The 12093-nt window shown below is 41.4% G+C and overlaps 1 protein-coding gene and 1 long non-coding RNA gene across 3 annotated transcripts in view; one reads left to right on the top strand and one right to left on the bottom strand.

Annotated features, from left to right (window-relative positions):
- Positions 1-12093, bottom strand: part of DRC11 (dynein regulatory complex subunit 11) — a 103710-nt gene that overhangs the window by 70576 nt on the left and 21041 nt on the right. For both annotated transcript variants that reach the window (XM_084524772.1, XM_084524771.1), the window contains exon 6: positions 5437-5624. In XM_084524772.1, coding sequence (XP_084380898.1) covers positions 5437-5624 — 188 coding nt within the window. The remainder of the gene's footprint in view (positions 1-5436; positions 5625-12093) is intronic.
- The window catches only part of LOC311439285, a 109868-nt gene that overhangs the window by 78584 nt on the left and 19191 nt on the right, over positions 1-12093 (top strand). The window contains exons 3-4 of the long non-coding RNA XR_014694641.1: positions 8258-8546; positions 8957-11765. This is a non-coding gene — a long non-coding RNA (uncharacterized lncRNA). The remainder of the gene's footprint in view (positions 1-8257; positions 8547-8956; positions 11766-12093) is intronic.

Genomic DNA, 12093 nt, shown 5'->3' with positions numbered 1-12093 from the left:
GAGTAATGGGGCATTGTAAAGTGTGGACTGTGATTAAGGGTCTGATACTCTGTCTATTTGGTCATATTCCAAGAAGTTCCAGACTGGAGCTTGCTGTTTAAAAGAACTGTCTGCCATTGCGGCTTGCTGCACAGAAACTAGTTATTAAGCAATTTTCGTATCAGCTGTTTTTCAAACTGGTGCCATATTGTGCAGAGACCGTACTCTGTACTCCTTGGTTCCTTGGAAAGAGCTTCTGGCAGCCTGAGAGCACGTCCAGTAATCCCAGTGGGGCTGGAGACCGAGACAAGTCTGGATGGACTTGGAGCGGCTCAGCTCCTCCGAACCGGGGCCGAGGGAGCAGAGGGCAGGGGTGGTGCAGGCTGGCACAGCCGAGGTGCTATCTGTCTGTGTCCTGTTGGCAAGATTTCGGCTGTTGATGGATTGCCTGGCAGCTTGCACACGCATTAATATTAACTTCGTAAGGAGCAGAGTGTAGGGAGTGTGAAAGGCGATACAGGCAGCGCCTGACGCAAATGAATACTTGCCCTATTCTGTGGAGTTTCAGTGCAAAACCTCTCTCTCCATTCGTTTTCCTCCTGCCTCCGCATCACCCACCCCCTGCTACCTAGGGAGTCCCGTGAACAGGCATATTGGCAGTGAACTTGGCTCAACAAAACAGTCCTGTGAAAAAGGGAAATATAACACGATCGCTTCCTATTTCTTTCTCTCTTCCCCTGCATCAAAGCCTGGGCTGGCTGTCAGGAATGCTCCAAATGAATAAATAAAGCACAGGAACCCCCCGCTTCAGAAGAAGTCTCACTCGCTCACCATGAGGCTTGGCCAATTCTTTTTCTGACAGCACTCAAGTCAGCAGGCAGAGCGAGAAGATCATTCAAAGCTAATCAGTAAAGTGTAAACCTATTATGAAAGCACATTTACCCCTTGCCTCCTCCTTCCTCGAGAAAACCAATCCCCAAATCTGTGGGAATAACACATAACGTACATAAAAGTTGCTATTACTTAGATCCCCTGTTATTAGGTCAGCAATGCCACTGATGAAATGCTCCCCAGAGCGCTGAGCAGAGGCATATAAATCCTCCAAGAAATTCACGGCATAATTTGTTACAGCTAGAGGGCATAAGACACATTACAGCAAAGCCTGTGTATTAGGCTCTCCCCTGTGATTCTTCAGGCTATCTCTGGTAATAAAAACCTCATCTTGATTTCTGATCCTTTGTATTGATTTCTGTCAGAGCAGACTTTTCTTAGACAAAAATGCTACAACAGTTTTCCATATAATAAGGGGATCCTTCTTTACCCTTCTTTCTGCTTTTTTTTTTTTTTTTTTTTTTTTTTTTAATTTAGGGATGAATCCGAGAAAGATTTGTTATCTGGGGACTGTTGGTATATACCGTGGAGAAGACAATGATGACAGTTCTTGCATATGCAGTGCAAAACCCTGAATGTGAAATTAAGAGAAAAATGTTTCTGGTCTGGAATAGCACAGGAAATTGAAACTAAAGCCCCAGCTATGTAATTGCTACATTTTAATATAAAACTCTGTTATTAATATAATGGATGGAATGTGTGGGAGTCATTTGATTAAAATCCAGGCTCAGAGGTACATAATCACAGCAAGTATTAATTCTGGAGCATTTGTACTCCTGTTCCATGAATAACATAGCTACCTTGAAAAACAGGGAGGACTACAGGTAGATAGCATGATGTTTTTTTTTTTTTTTTCAAATGATCTCAAGCGTTCAAAAAATCTTTCTTTTTTTAGTATTGACCACAGGAACAAGGCAAAACAGAAGTCTAGAAAGCTGTATGTGAATAATCTGCCAGCCACATAAGAAGAGCTTCATAAAAGTTAATACAGATAAAGAGAACGATGGACAGTAGGGCTATTAATTGTAGTGTTACATTAAAAAATATTTTGTGTTATAAAGCAACTGAAACTTTTTGTTCGATCTATTCCTTTGGGTTTTGCTTTTTTTTTTTTTTTTTTTTTTTTTTTCCAGAACCTATCTTCAGAAGTTGTTGTCTTGGTTTTTGAAATGACTGAAGCTACTCCTATTCCCTTGTGCAAAGAAAGTGGTAAATATTTATAACAGTTCTCTGTATAAGTGGAGAAATTTAATACGTGCTCATTGCTTTTGTAATCTGATAGTAGCGGTGCTGAAAGACAACACCTGCTAATTGTATTTCCTATCACATCCCGTTCCAATTGAAGGATGCAGTATGGAAGTTTGGGTTTATTTTTTTAGTACATGCAGCAAAATTCATTCAAAAGAATCTTTGTTCCCTTTTAGCTATCTGTTTATTTAATAGACTACAGAAAATGGTAAACTCTGTCAAAAAGCCTAGTTAAAGAATAATTTATAAGCTACATTTAGATGTTGATCTTGTAGACTGCCTTAATGGAGAGCCAAAGTACATCCTGGCAGGTAATAATGTAAACCTTGACACTTCAGTTCTGGCCCGCTGCTCAGCAGGCCAGGCAGGAGCAAGACACAACTTGGCTCTGCCCGACACACGTGCTTCCCCTGTGTAGCAACATTTAGCAAAATTTTTCTTTCACCTATTTTGGAAGCAAGTGAATGTGTCTGCTGGGAAAATTCTTTTGGTCACCTCAGTGGAGGTCTCCCGCGAAGAGCATCGTGGCAGGCAGCTTGGTGCCTCCTCTCTATCCCACAAACCACGGCATCACTCAGCCAGATCCACACGAGCTGAAATATTGGGTGATGTCCAGCCTCCGCGGAAGCTGATGGCAGCTCTCCCGCTGGCTGCAAAATGGGGACAGGGTTTTATCTGCCACACTGCTAAGTCGCTAGAACAGATTTTATTAATGAGATCTGTCTAGTCTTGGCTGAAATGTGCCTTAGTGATTTTTAGATAAGTTGAGGGGCAGTTCATTTAAAAGAAGACACTAACAGGGAGAATGATTGAACACAGTGCTCTGATGGCAGCAAGTCTGTCACTGTCCCTCTGCCACCTGATGACCCCCCGTGCAGGCACACCACAAAATTGCCATAAACACACATGCAGCACTTCCTTTAATTGTGCTCCATTGAAATGATCTGTTTTAGCCTAAAACTGATTTTTATTCCAGTTTAAAAATCAGATTGTTTTAGATGGGTGGATAGAGAAGCAGTTCTGTCATAACACAGTTCTGATTATAACATAAGATCAGAGGGGAGCTGTTTTCTCAGCCTTTCTCAGTTGCAGAAGAACAACTTGTCTGACTAAAGCCTTGTGGATAAGCAGCGTTGTCACTGATTAACTCTGTGTGTGGGTGTATCTTAATCCCATTTAATACAATCACTTGCTCTGGAAAAGCATACCCATAAAGCTATCTGAGAACAGTTAATGTGGTGCTTATACTCACACATTGGCTTTAATCTTTGTTAATTTTCAAGTCTAGATGAGATTCAAGACTACTGAACCTGACTAGATCAGACCAGACAACTTACTGGGTAGTTAAAGACTCCTTACAACTTCTTTAATCACATATTTATATGCTGGGATACTGACTCTGTCTGCCTACAGTCTTGAAGTCTCATCTGAAGTTGGGCCCCTGGGCACATCTGGGATATAAATTTAACAACAGGGTCCCATTTTGCTTGTAAGGCTTACTAAATAAGAAGGCTCAGCATTTAAACTCCACTTTCCTTCTTCAGAGTATTTCACAGATACATGAGGCTCAGGTCGCTTATAAAATAGGTAGCAAGGGTTTTGATGAATAGCTCCTTCAGCCACTCCTCTCTGCCTCCAGTGATCAAACATTGGTATCAGCTTCCTCCAAATGATTATTTGGATTGGTTAGGCTCTTTGGTATCTGCTGTTACTACCTTGATAGGAAGGATTTTACTTTTAATAGTATCTTGTAACTGTTTTTAAAGAGGTTTACAGCTGGGTTTATTCTCTGGGAGATTGGCTGTTCTCTGTTAATCTCCTAAAGAAACAATTATACACAGTATTTCAGCTAGCTTTCCTCAACCTCTAGCATCAAGATAATTGGACACGATTGACCTATGCTAGAGAATTACTATTAGATAAGTAATATTAAGTAAAGGAAATAAGATCTTTCTGTACCTCAGAACATGGGGGTTGTGGGAAGAGGCAGGAAATGGCAGCTCAAGCACTGTGCAGTCTGGGCCCTAAGAGCAGGGTTGATTTAGGGGATGGGGAAGTGCTTTGTGAAAACTGAGGTTTGTAAAACCCTGAGTTATTTTTAAAGGAGGGCTAGATGGGGTAAGTATATACTAGAGTCTAAAAGGTAGGTAAGATCCAGAAGTACAAAAAAAGAAACATAGATTGTGATAAACCTGCGTGCTATTTTAATGACTTTTTTTTTTTTTTTTTCAACAAACGCAATTGCTGTTGTCTAGTCACCAAAGGCAAGGGATAAATAAGAATAAGGATATTTAATGAGAAAGATTTCATCAGAAAGCATTTGTGTTTCCACCTGGAAACTACACGCCAGTAGACTGAAAGGGCCAGTACACTGAAAAAATACCGAATGATGAATGGATGTGACACCAGCCCACAAGATGAATACAAGCCCTGTAACATCACCAAGCAGCTCAAGACACAAAACCACTGGAAGTGATCATATGCAGAGCAGCTGAAACTTTGCTGATAAATCCTGGAATTTCTGGGCCCTGCTTCCCAATTTACTTTTACATACTAACCCACTGGATAGGGTAAATCCTGGAAAAAAATATCTGTGTCACAGAAACAGTGTGCATTCCTTAGAATGAAGCTTTACAGTATTGCCATATCGAAGTTGCCAGTCTCAAACTTCAGCTAAAGTAAACTTCCTGAGAGAACTATAGGTGTCAGCACTCAGTTTAAAAACGTGTAAGTATGTGCTTAACTCTACTGAGACGTGAAGTTTCACTGAGATCAGCAGCACTACTAAATAAAGTTACATTTGGGGGAGTGTCTTCAAGGTCAGGCCTCAAGTACAAGCATACTTCAGACTCATATAGGCTGATAGATAACACTGGCAGCAGGCACCTAGACTGCAGTACCAGTGATGTGATTTGCTATAGGAAATCATTACACTTCTGTCTCATGGAAGTCCGTGTTACTCTCTTAAACCTTATGTATTCAGACAGGGAAAAAAGTCAGCGTTCCTAAACTGTAGGTATGCTTTTTGTAATTGCAAAGCTAGAGCCCGAGCTAGCATGCAATTTGAATGTGCCCCTGGTTTAATCTTTGTGGGTCTGATTCTGCAGCCAGTCTTTCAAGGTGCACCTCTGATCCCTGCTAGGCTGTGTACAGAGTAATGCTCTAGCCTGGGTTCCCCAGTTACAAGCTCTGCTGCTCGTTCTGCAGGTAATGCTTGCAGTGGGATTGGAAGGTGGATTTGCAATTTGTAAGAACTACAAAATTAGGCTCCCTGGGGCAAATGGTTTTCTTTAGGGGCAAGTGTTTCTCTCTGCTCACCGACACTCGATGAAACATTGGCCGATCTGGTCCTCGAGAGTTTCCTTGATGTCAAGCCCCTCTGTTTCTCTCAGCTTGTCCTTGATAAACACCTCCTCGTTTCTCTCATGCACCTCACCTTGCTGGGCATTTATTTGCTTGGCATGCATCTGTGAAGAGCTCATTGCCTTTAAGTGAGGAGGTAGGCTCTGAAAACAACAAGGGGAGAAAACAAAAGATATACGAATGAAAAGAAACTTAATACACCCTGGAATGCCAGGTTGACAGTGAATCTCAGCTTAAGCCTTAATTTATTTGCGGGAAGCCAGGAAAAAAAAAAAAACCTATGCTCATAAAAAGTGCCTGGATGCACACAATGGCCTATTGTTAGTTTTTCAGCATTAATTAACAACATTGTAATGTACAAAAACAACCCTTTCAGCGTGGGATCCTGGGAGCTCAATGAGACAGGTGAGAAAGCTGCTGTTCTGCAAATGCCAACTTTATCCATGTCAGAAGGGTGCCAGAGATTTTTAATTGAAATTTCAAATGTTTGGACTTCCTATTGGTACTTTTTAATTAGCCAGTATTGTTTTTAATTTGTTCACTTAAAATTTTTATATGCACCGCTTGGTCAGTGGTTTCCTGGTATTTTGTTGCAGCTGGTTGTACTCCTTTAGGAAATCGACTTCCCTTGAGGAACAAACAAACAAAAAAGAATAAACAAACCCCCAAACACTGCAATAAAAATCATAGCTCCCCAAGTTTCCCATGATTTGATAACCTTGGCAAGAAGGACTTTTAAACCAGTTTCAAGTCTTACAATAATAATTTCTGCTCCGTGATTGATTTTACATGTGCACTTTAAGAGAGATAAAAATGAAAGTCATTCTGGTATGCAAATACAGAAGCATGAAAAATACCATCTGTCTGGGTGGTCTGAAACTTTATATTTTTTAGTTTGCAATGGTTGATAAAGTTAAGATGTTCCCAGTGTATTATGAGCTATTCCTAGTTTGGAAGGTAGAGAAAAGGGTATATAAAAAAAATAAAATAAGATTTGATTTTTTTTTTTTTTCCAATTCTAGAACAAAATATTTTCCATATACTTGGGAAGTATTTATATTTTATGTCATATTTAAGAATGGAAAAGAAGATAAAATCTAATAAGCTGGTTTTGTAATTCAGGGTGTTTTACTCCTCAAAGTCAGTGACTCACATATAGGTGGCAGCATATGTGAACAAAAGCTCAGGACTGTTGGTTTGCACAACCCCCCCTGCATTTCTGCTCTGGCCTTCCACCTTCAGAACATATAGATTGTCCTTAAATCAGCACACCTCACACTAATTTAGTCATAAATTCTTCTTGCACTGGTGATGTATTTTCTCTCATGCTCCAAGTCCTCATTCCAGAGGACTCCCGCAAAGACAAAAAAGCTTCTATCAAAGGTTTGGCCAGCTTACGTTTAAGATCTGTTATTCAGTGTTTTTCCATGCCTCAGCCAGGTTCCAAAAATCACTAGCAAGTGCCAAGCAAATTTGGTTTCAGAAAATACACGGTGCATTTGCACACTATCCAATGTAAGCATTAGAGGCCCTGTTCAGGAAAGCAATTTACTGCCCTCCCTGCATCTGCAATGTGTGACTTGCACTATGCAAAAGGAATTGGTCAAGGCCACCGGTGAGAAAATATTCAGAAGGAAAAAAGACATGCAGCGTGCGTTTGAACAGCAGCTGCACATGCTCTGAACCTGAATATATGACCCAAAGATGCTGCCTTTCACCCTGAGATCTTATCTTCACCCATTTCTCACTCTCCACAGCAGTCAAGTGTTTCCAACTCTTCCCTTTCCACAGCAAGTATTTTAAAGTACAGCATAGGTAATGTTGGTTCTATTTATTTGTGTTTTACCTGTAATGTTAAATGCACCTCAGAATAGCCATACCTGGCAGATGTGATGCTAATTCCTCAGTGCTCATTTGGAAACCAGTGGTGGGCCCATGAGGCTTGCTTCCCAGATTGCAATCTAGAAACAAGGTCCACTTCCCTCAGGCAGTTTCCCACTCAGCTATTTGTTTCACCAGTGTAATGCTCAAGGGACTGCTGTTCTTAGAAGTTCCCATCAGAGTACTAGTGCCTAGAGGTACTGGTACCATTGCTGCTACTGAAGGAATGAGCAAGCTAAAGCCAACACAACTCTTCCATGTCTCTGTAGCACAGCCTGCAAATAGGCAGTGTGTTATGCACAGACAGCCTGCTAGTTTTTCTAACCAGATGCTCACCAGGGGAACTGAAGGTAAGAGATGTTTTATATAGAAATATGTTTTCCAGCATTTCCTGGGAAGATATGCAAGAAGAATAGGGATAAGGGAAAGAAACCTGGGAAATAAGGGATTGATTATTTGAATGAGCAAAGGAAGTTGTGGTGAATATCAGAGGTGTCTTGCTGGGTGGACAGAAGATTCTCTTGTCCCATTTCCTTTGGGACAGAGGCAGAAAAAATGGAATCAATGTTCAGGCCAAGGCAACTGGGTACAACAGGCACGAGGATATCCCCAGCTTTAGTATGGCTAACTTGCAGTCGATGGAGAAAGACAAGTTCCTCTACCGGATTTATCTGAACACTTAAGGATGAAATTTCATGAGCTGGCTTGTTAGATGAACAGCTTATTGGCACTGGAAATGGCCGGTTTCCACCTCCACTCTGTCTGCTGGATGGGTGGTCCCTGTCTTCTCCTGCACAGACTCTGGCACTCACCTGACCCTGCAGTGAACCAGTCCAGCTTTCTAAGAAGTAGAAAATAATCTCCTTTATCTTTTCTCCCTCTCCCATCCCCTCAGGTTAATTCTCTCCCAGGATAATGAGGTGAACCAGTCAACCAAGGAGGCAGCTGAGGGCCAGAGCCATTGCAAGGGGAGCGATGGGTGAGCGTGGAATAACAAGGAGGCAGGAAGGCCCATGCAGCAGCACAGAGAGGGGAGCTTCTCTTCACCATCACTGACCCTCATCTTCACTCGGCTTCTCTTCTGAACTGCTCTCCAGTGGGTGCTTGGGGAGCCTGTGATGATCAGCTTCTTGTCACTGCAGATTTACTACCAGCATTTCTCATCAGTACCTAAGGCAGGTGAGGTAAGAACAGTTTGAACTCTCAAGAACGTGCCCACATAAGCAAGATCATAAGGAGGAGATCCTTATCTCTCAGTGAACAGATCATACCTATGCTTGAATCCCGAGTCACAAAGCTCTAAGCTAGCTGTCTCAGATGCTGATAGCAACAGAGCTACAGAACGTGCTCTGGTCTGCAAAACCCACCCAAGGCTTTGAGTAAATATTTGTGCAGCTACCTGTCTGGTCTCCATATGGTTACCAGTATGTCTGCTGATATTTGTGTATGAGCTGCAGTCAAAGCCCTAAGGCTGAAGTACAGATATATCCTTCTACAACAGCTTATAAAAAGAAGCTCTGTTATATTTGCCCTTCGTGTTTTCCTCATTCTCTTTTCCTTGTACTGCTTTACTTTCATAAAACAAAACAAACAGGAACCACAGGAAAACTCCTACCCATGAGTCTAGTTACCCACCTTCAATAACTCACTAAAAAAAGGGGAAAAAGGGATGAAAGAGAAGAGGAAGGCTGGTTAAGACCACACTCTTATTGGACTCTCTTTTCCTCCAGATCTATTCCTTTCTTGTTATTAGTATTTTCTAAATTAGGGTACAGCCACTGCTCATGTGGAAAAGAGTTTATTTACAAGGAGGAAAAGGCTGTTGCTGACATGAAACGTGCTGTTGCTTGATTGCTTCCATTGCTGGGAAAGCAGAGCTGGCTTGGAGCTAGACGGCCAGATAAGCCAGATTCACAGGAAGGAGGCGAGGGGCTGGAAAGGAGCCAACGAGATAGTATGACATGGCAGGTACAAAAAGACACTTGATCTGAGTGGGAGTCAGCTCCGGCAGGCAAGCTGTTGTGAGGAGTGACGGTGAGTACGTTAATAACAAATGACAGCCTTTGAAGTTGGCCTAGTGGCGGACAGACAGTTGCCAAACAGGGGCTCCTCCTATAGTGCAAAGCCTTGGAAGGAGTACACTGTGATTCAGATGGGTGAGGGGGAGCACGAAGTGAAGAGCAAAGCTGGTCGTGTTAAATGAGTCCTGGAGGATTCGTGGCAGCCTAATGGGGAACATACGCAACGCACCCTGTTTATGAGTGAAGACCAGGAGGCCTACACATGTCAGGAACCAAAAGCTGGCTTCTGTTCTGGGGGAGGAGGAGGAAAGCATCGAGCAGCTGTGAGGAAATCAAGCCACAGCTATTGGATTTTAAGGGAAGCTTTACTGGTGAGCATACAACTGGCCTGGCTTTTCATTCAGTTACTTTGACATCAATGCAGTCATGTCAACAACAAATGAATCGAACTTGGTGTCTCTCAGGATCTTTCCAAGCAAATTCCAGCTTGCCGGGCATGAAAACCAACTGAAGAACCGCACAGAAAAATGGCAACAAGGAAGAGCATGAATTTTTTTTAGTAACAGGAGGAATAAGGTTCTGACACGTGAGGAAACACCAAAAGAACTTAGGTGTACGTGGGCTAACATGTAAAACAGAGACTTAAAAACTTAAAAACTGCTTCCTTGGCCTGTAAGAACTGATCCAAGTACACTTAAGGGTGTGAAAGATCAAGATAAAGAATCAGTGTTAGAGTATAGGTGGGGAACAAGAAGATGAAATAGATAAAATTTGAGTGTGGAAGTGAATTTAACAACATCACCTAAAACAGACACTTCAGCAGCACGAGCTGCTGGAGAGATATACCAAGATGTCCAGATGATATTAGTTTAAAAATGATGTAATTGTACCATTGTTTTATCTGTCAGTTCTCTACCATCTGTTGTACATTTGCAATGCATTTTCAGAGCAAATCTTTTCTTCTTTTGTCAAATAAAAGACTCAAACTGAGGAAAGAAAACTGAGTCCTCAGGGAGCCTGTACAACGGATGGTATGAAATGTTTTAGACTTTTACAACACCTTAAAAAAAAAGATTTGGATAGCACGTGCAGTCTGAATTAGAGAACACTGGTTCCATTTTCTTGCTTTGCAATTGAAGAAATAAACTATGTGAAGCTCTCTTTCTTTTGACCCAGTGTTCTCGTCCTAATCACAAAAGTGTATGTCACCCTAAACCTCACTGGTTTTGGAGTTCAAGCGATCCTTAATCCTGCCTCAGTTGTGAGGAGGCAACTGCAAAATGTTGGAACTTAAATTCATCCTTCAAGCACTCTTGGGTCTTCAGAGCGAGGTGGCTCCAGTGGCATTTGTGTTCTCTCATCAAGGAGCAGACTTCAGAAGAAAATCTGTCTGAAAAACAATTGCCCATCTAATAATGCAAGAGAAGATAGGTATAGAAAGGGCAGAAACAGTTCAAAGACAGATGGACAGTGCAAGAGGATGGTTTCAAACAGCCTCAGCTAGTCTTTGACCTGTCCTTTGCAGTATTGCAGATTGGCTTTCCATGTGCCCCCCATACTTGTTCCGGAGCTCTAAGAGTTATACTGAGATGATATGATGACTGCAGCTTTACAGCTATCTATACTTAATGTGCACGTTAAGGAAGACAAAAGCCAATTTATTTCTAACATCACTTCTCTCAGCGCCTCTAATGTTTCTGCTTCTGAATCAAAGGGAGGCATTCTACAGTAGGACATAAATAAATAGCTTTTCCTTGGGGGAAGAAGCATTTTCCCATCTTAAAGAAATTTCTTTGGCCATGTGAAATTCAAATTTGTTAACTTGCCCTACAAACAGCAACTCATTTAGAAACAAATTACAAATATTAGATGGAGACAGTGAACTTGATAATGCAATGCTGCCACATCAGTTGTAGAATAATGCATCTTAATGAAGGCTTCCCATGTGAATAAACCATTATATTTACAAGCTTTTCACAGTTAATGACCCAGAACTGGATAACGAAACTCACATTTTTAGTGTGGTCCTCTGTCAGCAAAAGTATACATATTAATAATTGATGTTGCTGTAAAAATAGGGCATAATAGGAAGATTCCTGAGTTTGTGGGAAAATAGGACTACATGGTCCATTAACTTAAAATGCTTATCTAATGTTTGATGGGCTTTGTCTTTAAAATCCTTGTTTAAATTAATAAGGCAAAATGGACATTTGTCTAAAAGAGAATTTTGTTCCAACTCATCAGTCACAAGCATGCTGATGAGAGAGCTGTTTGATCTTCTGCTCTTTTCTGCTCCCCCTATCCTCCCCAAAGAAAGTTGAGGTTTTACCAATGTGGAAGACCCACCAGTAGAAGGAAGGAGAAGTTCCCTACGCATTCCAGGTAAGCCAATGTGATGAAAGCCTCTGTACATGTTCTCTTTCACACGTAGGAATTCAGTGGCATAGATCATTCTTTCCTAGCTTGAAATGTCTGTCTTTCTGCTTAGTCAGAAAAGCTCAACAGCTTTTTTCAACACAGACTGCTTTATTGTTCATTATAAAACACTTAGAGGTGTGCAGGCTGGCTGAACATGCTTAAGGCTAGACTTCTACATATAGGAGGCCCCATACTGTGGAACTAACTGCTCTTCAATTGTTCCATTATGACTACACTTACAAGGAAAGATAGTCTTCATTTTAGAGAAATAAATAAATTCATTCTATTTCAT

Source organism: Aythya ferina (genome assembly GCF_964211825.1).
Source record: "Aythya ferina genome assembly, chromosome: 6".
Taxonomy (NCBI): Eukaryota; Metazoa; Chordata; class Aves; order Anseriformes; family Anatidae; genus Aythya; species Aythya ferina.
This window is presented reverse-complemented; position numbering and strand designations above follow the sequence as displayed.